This window comes from Otolemur garnettii, unplaced genomic scaffold (genome assembly GCF_000181295.1).
Source record: "Otolemur garnettii isolate 467f Iridium unplaced genomic scaffold, OtoGar3 scaffold00019, whole genome shotgun sequence".
Lineage (NCBI taxonomy): Eukaryota > Metazoa > Chordata > Mammalia > Primates > Galagidae > Otolemur > Otolemur garnettii.
Window position 1 is genome coordinate 16088066 of NW_003852414.1, and position 15677 is coordinate 16103742.

Genomic DNA, 15677 nt, shown 5'->3' on the forward strand with positions numbered 1-15677 from the left:
TACAAAGGCTCCCCACTAAATCACCGGATTCATTTTTTCTTCAGGTTGAAGTAGCGATAATGGGAGTTGAGGGAGAACAGTGCTTGGCAAAAGGCAAGTTGGAAGCAGCTGATGTTATTTGTCGCTCCTTCAACACCATGTCTGTTCTATTACTCATTTACAAAGTGCTCTTCTTTTGAAGTCCCTCCACGTGGTTGGAAGAATGGACTGATCCGGGAGAAACCACAGACATCATCTAATCTGGTACCAAGGTTTAGTTATCCAAATAGCCTCACAAAAGCTAAAAGTTACATTAAAGTGAAGAGCGAAAGAGTAGCTGCTCCCAAAATGGTCTGACTCCAGTGGAGATGGAGCAGGTGTACGAGGATTTGGTTAATTTGGTTGTTTTGCTTCCCCTAAGCTAAGGACGTAGCCGGGAGCCCTGGATGTTAAAATCACAGAAGACAGTCTGGAAACTCAGGTTTGGACAGAGAATGGAGGGTCAGAGCACACGTTTGTCCATCTGCCAGTGTGGAGTACACTCCCCATGGAGGAAGGGTTAGAGGCTGAGGAAGGTGAGGGAAGGAATTAGGGTGAGGCAGGGCCATGGTGCGCCTGGAAACTTGTTGAGCTTGTCCCTGCACCAAAATAATAAAATTGAAACATTGCAAATTTAGAATAGTACCTCTACATAGAAGAATAATGTTTGAACTTGGAAACTGAATAACAAGGACATGTTCCCCTCTGTCTTGGCCTGTTTGAGGGACTTCATAAAGTTGCTTTCAGTAGACTTAGGCCTGAAACCTTGGCCTCAATTTTTTTCTCTTGGTAGGTATAACTTTTATGCTGCATTTTATTCAGAAGTCTTGAATGATTTAAAAAATATTGAAGTAAAGGGAGAGAGGCAGATTGATTAATTTCTCCTGAAAAAACTATAAGCAAGGAATTTCTTTTGGGAAACCATTGTTAAGATTTGGTTAGAATATATAGATTAGAAAGAATCAGTTATAGTTAATCAAAATGAAAAGATGGCAAGAATCACTGCACTTCTCTGGGTTAAAGTGAGAGGTTTTATCTTTTCTCCTACAGGAAATTAAATTTTATATTATGAGAAAATACCGAAAATATCACAATGTTGGATTTATTTCTCTAAGGTAAAGCATTAAATACAGAGCACCTCCTATAATCAGATGGCTATGATAATGTTAACAATATCTTCCAAATATTTATATGACATCTTATATGCAATTTAAAGGTAATTTTATAGCGGTGGAGCACACTGATTTTAAGCTCCTTGTGTGTATTTTTCAAGTCACCAACTTCATGTTCTGGTTCATTCTTTCATTCTTTTTCTCATCTCTACTCTTGAAACCTGAGTGCCTACTCTGTATCCATTGTTATACAGCAGTCAGTCACAAGAAAGGGCTTATCACAAAGTCTGGGCAGGGACCGAGTCCCTGTGGAAGACCGACTGCTCTAAACCCTTAGTGACTCCCCAAAGCTAAACGTTGTGACGATTTAATTATTTAGTTCTTGGGTTTACTTATTTCTTCCAAATGTAATGCCAGAGCCTATGTTGTTGCTAGTTGTTTTCAGTGGTAGACTTTTTATGTTTCCTTAAAAACTTGATTCTGGATCAACCATCATTCTAAATCTCAAGATGACGGACGGATAGGAAGTAATCATTGCAAGATAGAATAAAATCCATCCCCACACATAGTTGCTGGTATTCTGCTACTCTCCCTGCCTGAGAGTTTAGCCATCTCATTTATCAGGAGAAGAATGGGGACATCTTAGCTTCCTAGGACTCCTGGAACTGAGTACCACAAACTGGATGGCACAAGACAACAGAAGTCTGTTCTCTGTATTCTGGAGGGGGATGGCTAAAGTCAAGGTGTTGGCAGTGCCATTCATCCTAAGACCTAGGGAAGAAGTCTTTCTTGCCTCTTGTCACTTCTGTTGGTCAGTCTGTGGCTTCCTGATATCTCACTCCAGTCTCTGCCTTGAGCCTTGATCTTCACACAGCCTTCTTCCCTCTGCGAGTCTGAGTCCCAATTTCCTACTTGTTATAAAGACACCAGTATATTGGATTCTGGTCCCACCCTTAGTGGTTTGACCTCATTTTGACTTGATTACGTCTGCAAAGATGGCTATTTTCCAATAAGGCCACATTCACAGGTTCCTGGTAGATGCAAATTTAGGAGACACTATCGGATCCAATACAAGGAACTGGACAGCTTTGGACAACTTCCTCTTCTTCTGGACTCATGATGTTCTGTCCTCTTCTTTTTCACTGCTGTCTTTCCCCTTCCTTTTTCCTCAAGAGAATTTTGCACTCCCTGGCCTTTATGTTACTTGATTTTCTTCTCTAATTGCATCTTATGATAACCCAAGTTGACATCACTGTCCTCATAGAATACATGCTACAAAATCCCCCAGGAAATTAATTTGCAAATCCTTAGAGAATTCTGGGGGCTCCACCCTTGGCTTTGTCTTCAGAGAGGACTCGTGATCCTAGGAGGACAGACACCTGTCCCTTGGCCATACTCCTATGGACTGTTGGGAATTAAGTGGCCACACCAAACCAGGACATGCTGACTCTCTGTGGTTCTTATCATGTGCCAGTCACCTTTGGACAACTTTGACCATTTCCAGGAGCTCACATTCCTCTCTACTTCCCCACCCTCTCTGACCTGAAAATTTCTGTTCAAAATCCCTGTAATTACATCATTGTATGTTCCATAGATATATATCAGAAGCGAGACCTGTATACTCTAGGAAATAGTCCATCTTGCCTTGGGTTGGGCCTTCTCCAAATTCCGAGCTCCTATTTACCAGTTCACGTGATCCCTGCCCCACCTACACAGAGTCCTTCTGAGGACTTCTGTCCTGTGACCTCACTCTCAACACAGACTGCCTTTGTACACAGCAGAGCCAAATTAGCCCAACTAATGAGGCACATTCCAAGGTATTACAGAGCAGAAAGAGTTTCAGAAAAAGCTATTAAAATACAAATTGATCATTTTAATGAGTAGGTGAGCACATCATTTGCTGTATTTAAAATTTATTCTCTTTTACTGTACCTTGGCCTTTTTGCTTCTTTTTAACACTAAACAGTGACTGCTTAGGGATTTTTCCGAAAGAAAGTAGAGGATAAAAGTGTAAGGGTGGCCTCGGGTGGGTTCTCTCTCCCATTTCTCCTGGCCTTGATGGGTTTCAGCCACATCAGCTTCAAGCTGCCTCCCCCTCCTGAGGCTATCGGCTTACAGAATATAGTTTCAAGAAAATGCCAAGCGTAAAGAGGCGAATTCACTTGAGCAGTGAGAGGGCAATGCAAGGATGAGCTTTTTAAACTCTGTGCATCTGATTCCATTTAGCTGTTTCATTGCTGGTTTGCTTTTATGAAAGCTCTTTTTATTAAAACCACATACACACCAACTTAAAGATAGAACATGCATAGGAGATTACTATTCAATTTTTTTTACTGGAATTTTATACTCATTTTTTATTTGGAACAAAGACAACAACAGGATTAGCAAAGTTCGTTTATGGAAAAAGAATGTTAAATTATCTATACAAGTAAGCAGGTTCAGCAGCAGTGTTTAATTCTCCCTTGTTCTGGGTTCAGTAGATCCACATGCTTCCTGCTGATAAGGTAAGCACTTCCTTCCAGCTGGTGACTGGGGGTTTGGAGGAAAATCAAGTCAAATAGATTATCAGTCACAAGTACTAGAAGTTTTATAAAGATTAAGCATTTAAAACTAAAAAACATGATTTTCTTCAGGGCATGCTTTTATTCCAGTTCAGCTGGTGTCTGAGGAGGCTAAGACATTGAATTTTGTCAGTTTTCCCTCAAGACAATGAAAAGATGGTTGCTCTGTTTGCTGTTTCCAGGCTGCCATGGTGATTTTCTCATTCAGTGGAGGGACAGACAGTATGAGGGGAGAGTTCACCACTGCCGCCCCAGAGTGTGTGGGCCCAACTGCTCTTACCGGGGGAACACAGACTGGAGGTGGGGAGTGGGAAGGGGGAAATGGGTGTCAGAATATCTCGGTTTCGCCCCCAGATCTGCCATTCATTGTTTGGGCATGGGCAAGTCCCACAGCTTTCTTGAGCCTCACTTTACTCATCTCTAAAATGGGCCTGACATTTTCATTCTAGCCTACCTCATGTCACTGTTATGAGTTTCAGATAAGAAACTCTGCACTGCATAGAAGAGTGGATTGTCTTTTAAAACATGTCTTGTAGCTTAATGAGCAAACCGTTTTTTACCCCTTCTCTTGCTATTTGTGTAGTAATTCCTCTTCTGCCTTAAGTTATCCCATGTACCGTGTTTCCCTGAAAATAAGACACTGTCTTATATTTATTTTTTCTTAAGAAGACACATTAGGGCTTATTTTCAGGGGATGTCTTATTTTTATTAAGTATAATACAACAATCAATATTTATTCAAATACAGCTAAGTCATCTTCTTCCAGGGGAGCTGACCTTGTTGGTGGGGCTGGCGCTAGTGATGTGTGAACTCCTTTCCCCTAGCCATTCGCACATGCGCAATAGGATGCCTGTGACCACGGATACCACACACACACCTGCGCAAGTGCGAATGGCTCTGAGAAAGGAGCTGTGGCAGATAAAAGGTATTGCAGTCTTCCTTACAGCTCCTCACCAAAATGCAGGGCATATCTGCAGCATATCTGCATAGCCATGCCCATCACTAGGTCTTATTATCAGAAGTAGGGCTTATATTTAACAAATGCATAAAAATCTTGCTAGGATTTATTTTTTGGGTCGGTCTTATTTTGGGGGAAACACGGTAGGTTGAAGTTCTGTTGAGTGTAATACACAGCATGTAGGGAGTGATTACAATTTTCAAGACATTTATCTAAAAACTTATTTTGCTTTATACTTTCACTTAATCTTTGATTAAATGGAAACCATCTTTCATTAACATTTACTATGAGGTAGTGTTAATACTGTTGTATATGAAGAAACTGATAGTTATGGAGGTTTAATTATGTACCTAAGAAGTATCCCAGCTGGTACTGGAACCCATTTGTCTGAAGCCACAGCCCATGCTTTATCTGGGAGGCCATAACATTTCCAAATCTTGCCATCTAGCATGCCAACTGAGCAGTTCTGAAATCACATTTTTTCCACAAAAACCTGTTAACCAGATAGGGCCAAAGAGCTTCTATGTCTATTTCTCCCGTATACATACTCTCAAAATTCTTCATTCTTCGTGCCGTTGTTTTCTTCTTGGTTGGTATTTTCATCATTTAATCATCTTTGTCATGTAGACCTCTGAAATGATTTTCCGAATCATTGTCATCTATTAGAGATCACAGTTGTCTAGTTATAAAATCCCCTCTCCATGTTGGTAGTCTACATACCATCTGCTATGCCATTTCCTGATACCTATTGGTTAATGTGACCACTTTCATCTCTGGCCTTGTTTATTCTCTGTCTCCCTTTCCCACCCCTTCCTGTGACTTTTAGTCACACACCCAAAGTCACAAATATGACTGACGATGATATGATGATTTATTTATTCATATTTATAGCTTACCACTAATTAACATGTAAAGGATAAAATAGAATTCACTGATTTTTTTTTCAAATCAAAACTTATTAAACTCTTCTTAAATTGAAGGAAAGGCAAAAAGAATTTAATACTTTGCAGGTGGGCAGGTGGGTAATAGTACTTCTTATGTTTATTAATTATTTTTCCATTATATATTGAATATATCAGGTTTCTTCATATGGACACATGTTGTGGGCATTTGCTCAGTAAATACTTATTAAGGGAATGAATGAAGGAATAAAACTGGGAATTTATTTTATGTCTTTCAAATTTTAAAAATACAAAGATGAAGTTAATTTCTACCATAATTATCAGAATTAACCTTATTTTCTATCATTTTTTAGTTTTGACCATAAAATGCTGCTCAATTAATATATCCATTTTCCATTTGTTGTGAACTTTTAGATCAAATTTGTTACCTTTTGATATGTTAAACCTCAGAAGTGGTGAAAACATGAAGAAAAAATGAAAACTTCCAGGAGTTTTCAATCCTAACCATTTCTTTATCTCTTCCTTACGACCACACGGTATTTCCTGCCAACAGAGTATCATTTACAAAGACACTGAAACTTCTCTCTCTCTCTTTTTTATTGTTTGAGATTCATTGAGTGTACAAAGAATTGGGTTACACTGATTGCAGTTGAGGTAAAGTCCCTCTTATAACTGTGTCTCATCCCCAAGAGTTGTGCCACACACTGGGACCCCCATCCTCCCCTCCCCTCTCCCGCTCCCTCATTCCCCTACCCCCCACCACGTATTAGGTCATCTACTGCCTTCGTACTAGAATTCAGTACATTGGTAAAATTTCCCTTTAAAAGACATATACACGTGTGCTCTTGATGAGGGCAAAACATGACATACATAAAAAATTTGCTCTGTGTATTAAATGAACTTTATTTGTTGTTTGCTTTAAGTCTTGGGAAGAAAGGACACTGTACATAACTAGGCTATAATTTTTTAAAGCATTACTGAATGCCAAGAATCTGATATTACCATTCCAGTTTACAGCAACTAGCTTAAGGATATTAGTACCCTGTTATTTGCAAAGGAATTCACAAGGAAACCTAAAACAATTGGAAAAGTCAACGGAAAAATGTTGTGCAGAGTTTTAGATGCATCGACTATGATTAGACAAATTGAATCAGATTGGCTGATTAACTAACACTGAACACAGACGCAGAGATGAGATATCCAAGCTTCCACTTCCTTGTCCTCTTTTATATCATGGGGCCACAGAGTTACTTTCACTCAAGAGATTTTTTTTTGATGGATTATTTATATGATACAACTGATATCAAGAACCATGTGAGCTGCAAATACAAGTTGAAACAAAATTGGGGTAACGGAGTGACTGTGCTTACCTACAGTGTATTTTTAGTAAAAGACACTACATCCTAACACAGTTTACAGAAACCACCGAGCACACAACTTCAGGAGGCGTCATTTGGTGGAAGGTACTGTAAACCAATATGCCCTGGAGTTAGGCATCAGTATTGGAGATAAGTACAGTCTGTGCTGATTCTGGCTTCCGAATATTCGCCATGTGTTGTTATATTAAGGCAAATATTTTCTAATCTTTTGTGGCACTTATCTTTAATATTCACAATAGTCTGTAAAATGTCAGCCTGTGTCATTTTAAACAGCTGCTTCATAGGCTTCAGAAATACGAGTGGGAATTTTATAGAACACAGGAAATTTACTACACTGTGTAACAAACTTAAAGTCTGAAAACACAGAGGTTTTTAAGTGAAAGGAGGAGAATCACCACTCAGGAAGATGACTGGTTTTGGTGGTAGTGTCAACTTTCTTTACTTAGTAAAGACTCCTAGAATTTTCTCAGCACTTTCTAATTAAATGGGGACTGTGTATGGAGAATTGTTTCTCAACTTTTGAATTTTAAAAGCTTTTTTTCTAACTCACTGTACAGTAGAAATTTGCATAGGGGTGGGGAGTAGACAAGATATCAGACTTAGTATCTTTTAAAGTCATTTTAGTTTAATTTCATTCACATGGAAATACACATTTATTCATACTGGAGTGAGGAGACCTAGCTAATTTTAAATATTAAGAGCCTTAATGCAGAATAAGAGAAGGTCCTTGAAATACTTTACCTACTGTTATATTTGAAAAAGTAGAAAAGGAGGTCCAGAAATGTTAACAGAGCAAAAAGTGCTTTTTAATAATCAAAAATTGCTGTTGGAAAACAAGATAATCTATCTTGTTTTTCTAATTTTGTCTTTAGTAAGTCTTTCTCAAGTTGTAATTTACCTGTAAAGTTTTTTTCTCCCTCTTTATACTGAAATCTCTGTGTGAATCCCTAAAATTATGTGAGGGCCGGTAGAGCGTATTCATTATGTGCTGGGGACAGCCAGTTGGTGCCCCAGCTACACCTCCTACAGGCCAGGTAGCCTCAGGCAATCCCCTTGACCTCCCTTGGCAGTAATCTACTCATTTAAGAAATGCAGATGATACTACTATCTACCTCACGTGGCCAGGCTGAGTGTTAAAACAGGAAATATCTGTCAAGTGCATATGAGGGCTCAGTGAACGACGGCATTTTTTTTTTTTTTTTACCTTGAGACATGTTACAGCGTTTGATTATTTGTTGTCCTGATCTGCTTGAACTGCTCCTTGCTTCTTAAAACATGATAATATGAAAATATTATAAACATATCCTGCTGTCTTTTTCCTTAGTTGGGTTTTAATGTGTGTGTTGTGTGTTTTTACATCATAATTATCAGAATTAACTTTATGTAAGTTAATTTTTTATGAGTTTTTGTGTAAGACATTTATCATTTACTTTTTTATTTCATACCATCTCACATACAAAGCAAAGGATCTTTAGCCCTTAGAATTCTAGTTCTTACATCTGGAAGGGACTTAGAAATAATGTATTAGCTATGAGAACAGAGGAGACCCAGAGACATGAAGTTCATTATCTAACACTGTGCTCACACAGTCCATTGAACTTCCTGCTGTGTTAGGTAATTCCTACCTGAATGGAATGAAGAAATCCAAAACTGGAATAACATTTTTTAAAAAGAGTACCTAAGTTTTGATGTGGTGAGAATGAGGGCTGAGCATGATAATACCAAATGACATAATCAATGTTTCTTTTTAAGAAAAGAAATAAAATTAATGTTTGGAGCCATGATTTTGTTTCTCCCTGTATTATAACTGTATAAATATAACTTAGTGATTTTCTTCTCAACTATGGGTGTATATTTTCAGTTAACTTTTGATGGGTTAAATCATTTCAACTTGGCTGCTGCCCACACTGAGCTGACCCAGCCCTGCTGTTTCGACAGGTTGTGGTGCAGAGCTGTCCGGAGCCACGGGCTCCTTCAGCAGCCCTGGGTACCCGGGCAGGTATCCAGCCAACAAGGAGTGCATCTGGTACATTAAGACGGCCCCCGGGAGCAGCATTCAGCTCACCATCCATGACTTTGATGTGGAGTACCATGCAAGATGCAACTTCGACGTCCTGGAGGTAGGAAGTGAGATTGTTTTCTAGCACCTTAGAACTTTAGGGTAGAATAGGAAATCCTTCTGCCAAGGTCCCTAATTCTTTGTACTGGCCAACCATGTTCTATTTTTAGTCATTTTAATGAATTTCAGGTCTTTGTGAATAATGCTGGTAGACATATGGGATTCATATCTTAATTTGGGTTTCCCTAAAGCAGTCCTAGGAAGGTTTTGGCTGCAGTTTGGTTAGGAGATGATGCTGGGAATAGGAGCAAGGAAACAGAGTGAGTATAGATGTGCAGGGAGGAGAGCCAAATGGAGGGGTCCCTGTGGGCAACTCGGGCTCAGTTCCACTGGGACCCTCTGAGGGTTGTCCCACTGAAGGGCCGGAGGCTAAGGCATCGGTCCCCAACTCTGGTTCCCAGTGATGAAGATTGCACTTGGGATGGTTAACACCCCACACTTCTGGTCTGAGAAAGGTTCCTTAGGAAAAGCCTTTGAATGGCAGAGAGGTGCTGGCAACAAGCACAAGACCTGCCCCCCAAAGCAGTAGCAGCTGCAATCCCAGGATGGAGGTGGGGTCACCATGGTGCAAACACTGTAAGTGGCTTTTAAAAATAATGGTCACTTGTAGTAGGAGGCATTGGAAGATGAAAACTCTTCTAAAGCTATTACAAAGGATATATCTCAGAACATTAAGATAATCTTTGAGAATCTTGGGCCCCAAAGTTTATTATTATATAGTCAGCTTTTCATTGCAAGAAATCTAGTCATTAGGAGATACATAGGTCTAAACTTTGAGCTGTGTGCAAACTTTAATGCTTCCAAGTATAGGCAAAAATCCCTTCGTTTCCATTATGGGGATTACTGCAGCATGTCATTACAAGAATTCTATAGCTAGTAGTACTTAAATTCTGTGAGCCTGGGTTTGTTTTGTTTTGCTTTATTCTCTGTTACTGCTAATCATTAGTGCCACAGAGTACCTGGTGAATAGTAACCGCTCCATGTTTATGGAATGAATAAAGCATCAAAATCTCTGATGATGCTTATATTTGTGGTGTTTTACAAAGGCATTTTTACATCCGTGTACTCATTTAAATGTTAAGTGATCCACTGAAGTAAAAGGAGAATTTTGTCTCCATTTTACAATTGTCAATAACAAGGCCAAAAATGTTAGCGAGTTTCTCCATGATCACGTGGGTGGTGAGTGGAAGAGCTAAGACTCCAGCCCGATCCCTGCTCCACACTCCACGTAGACTGGTGCGCAACCACAGACGTGTGCGCTGTGCCGCAGGGACTGAAGTGAGTAGTGTGTGCTTTACAGGAGACTAACACTTAACACCCTCATTTCATTACAAAACAAATTCTTACCTTGAAAAGAAATGGGATTTTAAAATCACCTCCTCAGCAGAGTCACTAAGAATTACATTTAGTAGTTCCCATCTCTCCAAGGGAGGGTGATGTGACAGTAAATGAAATCTTCATGGGATTAATGAGAGTATTGCGCACCATCATAATGCTCACTGGAGGTGCAAGTCCTTGGATCAAACCCATCCCCTTGTCTTCCTGAAAACCAGGCTGCCAGATCATGACTCCGTCTCGGGGAGGAACGGGTTATTAGGAGGAGAGAACAAGGTACTTCCTGAACCCATACTCACTATGTGAAGCGGGCCTAGCATTCACTTGTGGAACCTTTGTGTGGCCTCCCCTGCCAGCCAGGATATTGCCCGGTTGCATAAAACCCCTTCACGCACACAAAGGGCTGGCAGAGGGTCCTCCACAGCAGTGTGCAATGTTCCAAACCCTTCATTTTCATATTCCAAAGTGCATGTGATTGTTGCCCACTTGGCAAACCGTGAATGGGCTCATTGTGCCCTGGGTTTTGTCACACCCATTACGTGAGAAAGCAGAGACAGGGGCTGCTCTGCACTAGGAAGCTTGGTGCCTGAGGGACACCATCAGGGACTCACAGCAGCAGTGACCAGGGAGTGTCCTGTGCCTGAGAGAAATGGCCTCATGAAGAGATGGAAGTCTGCCTGGGGCTTACTATGATAACGACAAGCTGACATTGCTGGGGCCTCCCAAGTTCCTTGAAAAGCAAGGGCTGGGGGTGATATTTTAAGGCCCTTGAATATTTTAAGGAAGTTTTTTTCTTAAGGTTGAAATGAGCAGCCCTCTGAGATATTCAGAAACCTTATTTCCCTTCTCTGCCAGTGTTCAACTCAGATAAATCTTAAATCTGGACTAATGAGGATAAATGATTTCCTCCATCCCTCATTCCATAGCCACTGATAACGAGTTAGCAGTAGGTTTTGATATTTGTTTCCCCTGGTGGGTGTGTGGTCTGGAAACTTCACCGACTTCCTCGGCCTGCACCTCATCCTCTTTCCTGATCTGCTAAGTACAGACAAGTAGGATGTTACTGCCACCAGGATGGGGGCATACCTGGCTTTCACTAAATTTAACCTGGAGCTATTTTTTCTACCTCTCGAAAATCAGTGTCCAGAAAGTGGCCAGTTGCATAAAGCAACAGGCGATTGGTTACTCATAACCACGGAATGCTGACTTGATTGTTACAATGAATGGAGCTAACAGAGCAGAAAGAAATGTTCAAAACAGATTAAAACCATAGGCCCTGAAATGTTCTCCCCGTCCTGAGCATTTGCTAAAAACACATTTTTTAATCATTGATCATCAGACCAATTCTATTTTTTTTCCCCCAAAGTTTAGTCATATGCTGTAGTCCGGTAACCACACCCTGAAATTCTTTCCATCTTTTTCCTCTTTTGAAGAGTCATGTGTTAACTATCGGTTTTATTTGTGGAAGCCAAAAGCACCAGGCCATCATTTTGCTCATGGAAATGCTCTGGCTGATTTTACCCCAATCTCTGAGAAAGCTCTGTAATGAGAAAGCCTGAACTGGCACCAAGCAAAAGAGGAAATCCATTCTTTGGTGCAATAAACTGGGACAATTGCTTGGTATGAGCAGTGAGCTGATTCTGAGCTCCCTGCAATGGCCGTTTGCAAGCTCAACCCTTAAGAAATAATGTCAAAAGTGGCAGAGTTTATTCTTGTGGAGATTGTGAGCCCAGCCAACCCATACCCATTATGTTTGTGATCTCAAGGGGATGCATGAGCAGAGAAAACAAAGAACATTTTGCTGACGCTTGAGATTTCTTTGTTAACCCCTAACACGTGGAGTGAATTTTCTCTCCAAATATGTGCTGTTTACTGGGCTCGGATGGTCAGGGGCACATGGCTGTCAGCGTCATGCTCCTCTAGGGACTGTGCTTTGGGTGAGGGGATAGGGAAATCTTGAAATGGGAAAGAACTCTCTAAACAAGAAGCAAACCTATTCCTTCTATTTGAATATTGTGTACGTGTGATGGGCCACACAGGGCTCTCCCTAAAGTCCTGCTTTTGCTGGGACTCAGGGGGCTGCACAAACATCAGCTCCTCCTAATGAAAATAAGCCTGAAGCAGTCAGACCGCTTCATTCCTTTGCAATTACTGTCCTGTGCTCAGCCCTCTGTGGAACAGCAGTTTCATTCATTTTGGCCTTTCCCGCATGGCTGGGGGGAATTAATCAGACAAAGAAATCATTATAGATTCAAATCACATACTTCTCTCCCAGAGCAGGCTTCTTGTTCTCCCTCTCTCTCCCCAGAGAACACTTGAGCGATTTTCCTATCAGTCAGCAGTGGGCCTGAGGGTGGGCAAGGAACCAGGGGACCTGAGGAGTTGGAGGTGTGACCTGGAGATGGGAGAGTTTGTGGGGCATTGCACCCACCTCTCACTGAGAGCTGCTTTCCCAGCTGTGGCCCTGTGCACCTAGACATGGGGGGATGTGGCTGGATGTGGGAGAGTTTGGGGGGCACTGCACCCAGCTCTCACTGAGAGTTGCCTTCCTGGCTGTGGCCCTGTGCACCTAGACATGGGGGGATGTGGCTGTAGGTGGGAGAGTTTGGGGGGCACTGCACCTAGCTCTCACTGAGAGTTGCCTTCCTGGCTGTGGCCCTGTGCACCTAGACATGGCAGGGGAGGTGGTGCTACCAATGGGCAGTTATGAAGTTGTAAAGGGCTCAGTTTCCATATCCCTGACAACTGTCACCCCAAATGGTCTTTCTTCTACAAATTCAGCTTTAACAAGACCTGAAGGTGGTGAGTCAGTACCTTCTGTTTGATTCTGAGGGAGGTTAGGAAATGTACCCTCCCAGACACCCTGGCCTGGGTGGGCTATATGGGCTTGCAGGATGCTGTGTGAGACCTTGGGACCCCTTTTGTGAGGAATGTGCCCCTGGGGTGTTGGCAGATTTGGGGGAGCCTAGAAGGGCTGAATCCAAGTGTGATGGTTCTAGAGGGAACCACATGGAAGCTGGGCAGAGTCCAGGGCACCTCCTGAGCAGGCTGATGCCCTGGGTCCCGTGCCTGTGCACCCCTTCTCAGAATGCTCCAGAACATACTTACAGAGGCTGCATTTCCATTCCTTCTGAAGAAGAAAAATCATTATGTTTAATGCCTAATCTCATAAAATATTTGGCTTGTGGGGTAGGTGGAATTCCTAAAAATATATATGATAAATCCACAGCCTTCAGTAAACTCAGCTTTTATTAAAGAATAGCTTTATGCTGACTATTCCTATGTGCCTGGAGGAGTTAGACAATACTAATATCTGCAGTCTGGAAATCTCAGGAAGACATAAGAAAGAGGGAAAGAGGAGAAAGGGGGATTCCAGGATCATCCACTCTGCAGTTCTGGCTGATGAAACAAGCAGGCATGTCATGGGAGATTGAACTTGTGTGTTCCTAAGCTGAAGGGAGTGCCTCTGAAAACTCAGCTCAAGTTTACGGTTCATCCCCACCCAGGAAGGCTGAGATTTCAATCTCTGATCATAATAGAATCCAAGAGCTGGTGGTGAGAAGAAGCAGGGGAAGGGTAGCGTGTGTAACGTATAACTTACATCAGCCTTTCTTCCTATACCCCATCTTAGATCTATGGAGGCCCCGACTTCCATGCTCCCAGAATAGCCCAGCTGTGTTTCCAGCTGTCATCGGAGAACCCCATGCAGGTGTCCAGCACAGGCAATGAGCTAGCAGTCAGATTTAAGACGGACAGCTCTATAAATGGGAGAGGCTTCAATGCCTCATGGCAAGCGATCCCTGGAGGTGAGTGAAGAAAGGAAGGTATCTTAGCACCTAAGCTGTATCCTTGTTACTTTTCACAACTGTCTGGAGAAGTGTGTGAAGCCTACGCCCCGATGGTTAACTTACTCCCCAAAATGGCCAAGACCGTTTTCACAGGTACTCATGTACTTTTCCCCTAAAACTATGATAGAGTTTCACTTTCTAAGTGTTATCACATATGTGGAAAGAAGGATACAAGTATACCAGTCCACAGTGAGAACAGAAGTTGGGTGACTGGCTAGACTTGTGCCTTGCCACCATCCTCCAATGCCAGCAGCCACGAGAAGTAAATCACTGCGTACCGTACACACAGCACAGACCTCTGGGTTTTTGACAAATGCCAATACTATAAATGTTAAATCTATGAATCCCAAGGAATTACTATGTGGTACGTACTGACTTTCTGCCCCAGATCTTAAGTAATCTGAATAAATTACCTGTTGCACATTTTTTAAGTCATGAACTATAGGACAAAATATTTTAATAGATATTATGTTATACAACTCCTAATACGTGGCAATAGCCACACTTATGGAACCCTTAATTTGTGCTGGGAACTTTCTAACTATTTTATAAGGATTATTTATTTATTTATTTATTTTGCTCCTGTTGGCCAGGGCTGGATTTGAGCCCACCACCTCTGGCATATGGGGCCAGCGCCCTACTCCTTTGAGCCACAGGCGCTGCCCAAGGATTATTTGATTTAATTCTGTAGTCACCTTGTGAGGAAGTCACCTCAGTCCTCGTCTTACTACTGAGGAAACTGAAGATTAATTTGTGACTTTCCCAGAGCCCCATAGCTAGAAAATGTCAAAGCACAGGAGTGACCTTGGCCACATAAGGCTCTGCTTCATCAGCTCTGTGATAATACAGAAACTATATAACAAATTTATCTTAAATTTAATTATGTAGGGATCTAAATACCTACACACCCACACACAGAGTTTTCGGACTTCCCCCAAGTGATTCTCAAATATTAGAAAATAGTACAGAATTTTTCAATTTTTGGTTTATATTGTCATAAATCCAAAAAGTAATAGGTGATAGAGACATTGCCTTAACACAGCCTGTTCACAACCTGTGGGTGGCGACCTTTTTTTTCCATTTGTAACAATGTGGCAATTAAGAAGGTTGAGAACCACTGCCTTAACAGGTATTTGATATCATAGAAATTAAAAAAAAATAACTGTACTACATGCAGAATATTACATTTTTAAAAGGTAGATATTAAGTTATTTGTGAAAGCATACACTACTAGATTTTCCAAACTCTTGGGAGGAAACATGTTATTCTTCTAATATACTGTATTTTTAGAGGACAACGGAGAAACATTTCATACCTTTGTGAAAACATGATTTCATTTGCACTAACTTTTCATTAGTTTTAAAATAACTTTTGGTATCCATATTTAAAGTGTTTGAAGTATTTTCTTAGGACTTCCCATATCATCTTTCTTATTTCATTGGGAC

The 15677-nt window shown here is 41.2% G+C and overlaps 1 protein-coding gene across 1 annotated transcript in view; it reads left to right on the top strand.

The window, feature by feature from the left end:
• The window catches only part of CUBN (cubilin), a 245379-nt gene that overhangs the window by 98388 nt on the left and 131314 nt on the right, over positions 1-15677 (top strand). Inside the window, exons 29-30 of the mRNA XM_003786786.2 lie at positions 8869-9050; positions 14016-14190. Coding sequence (XP_003786834.1) covers positions 8869-9050; positions 14016-14190 — 357 coding nt within the window. The remainder of the gene's footprint in view (positions 1-8868; positions 9051-14015; positions 14191-15677) is intronic.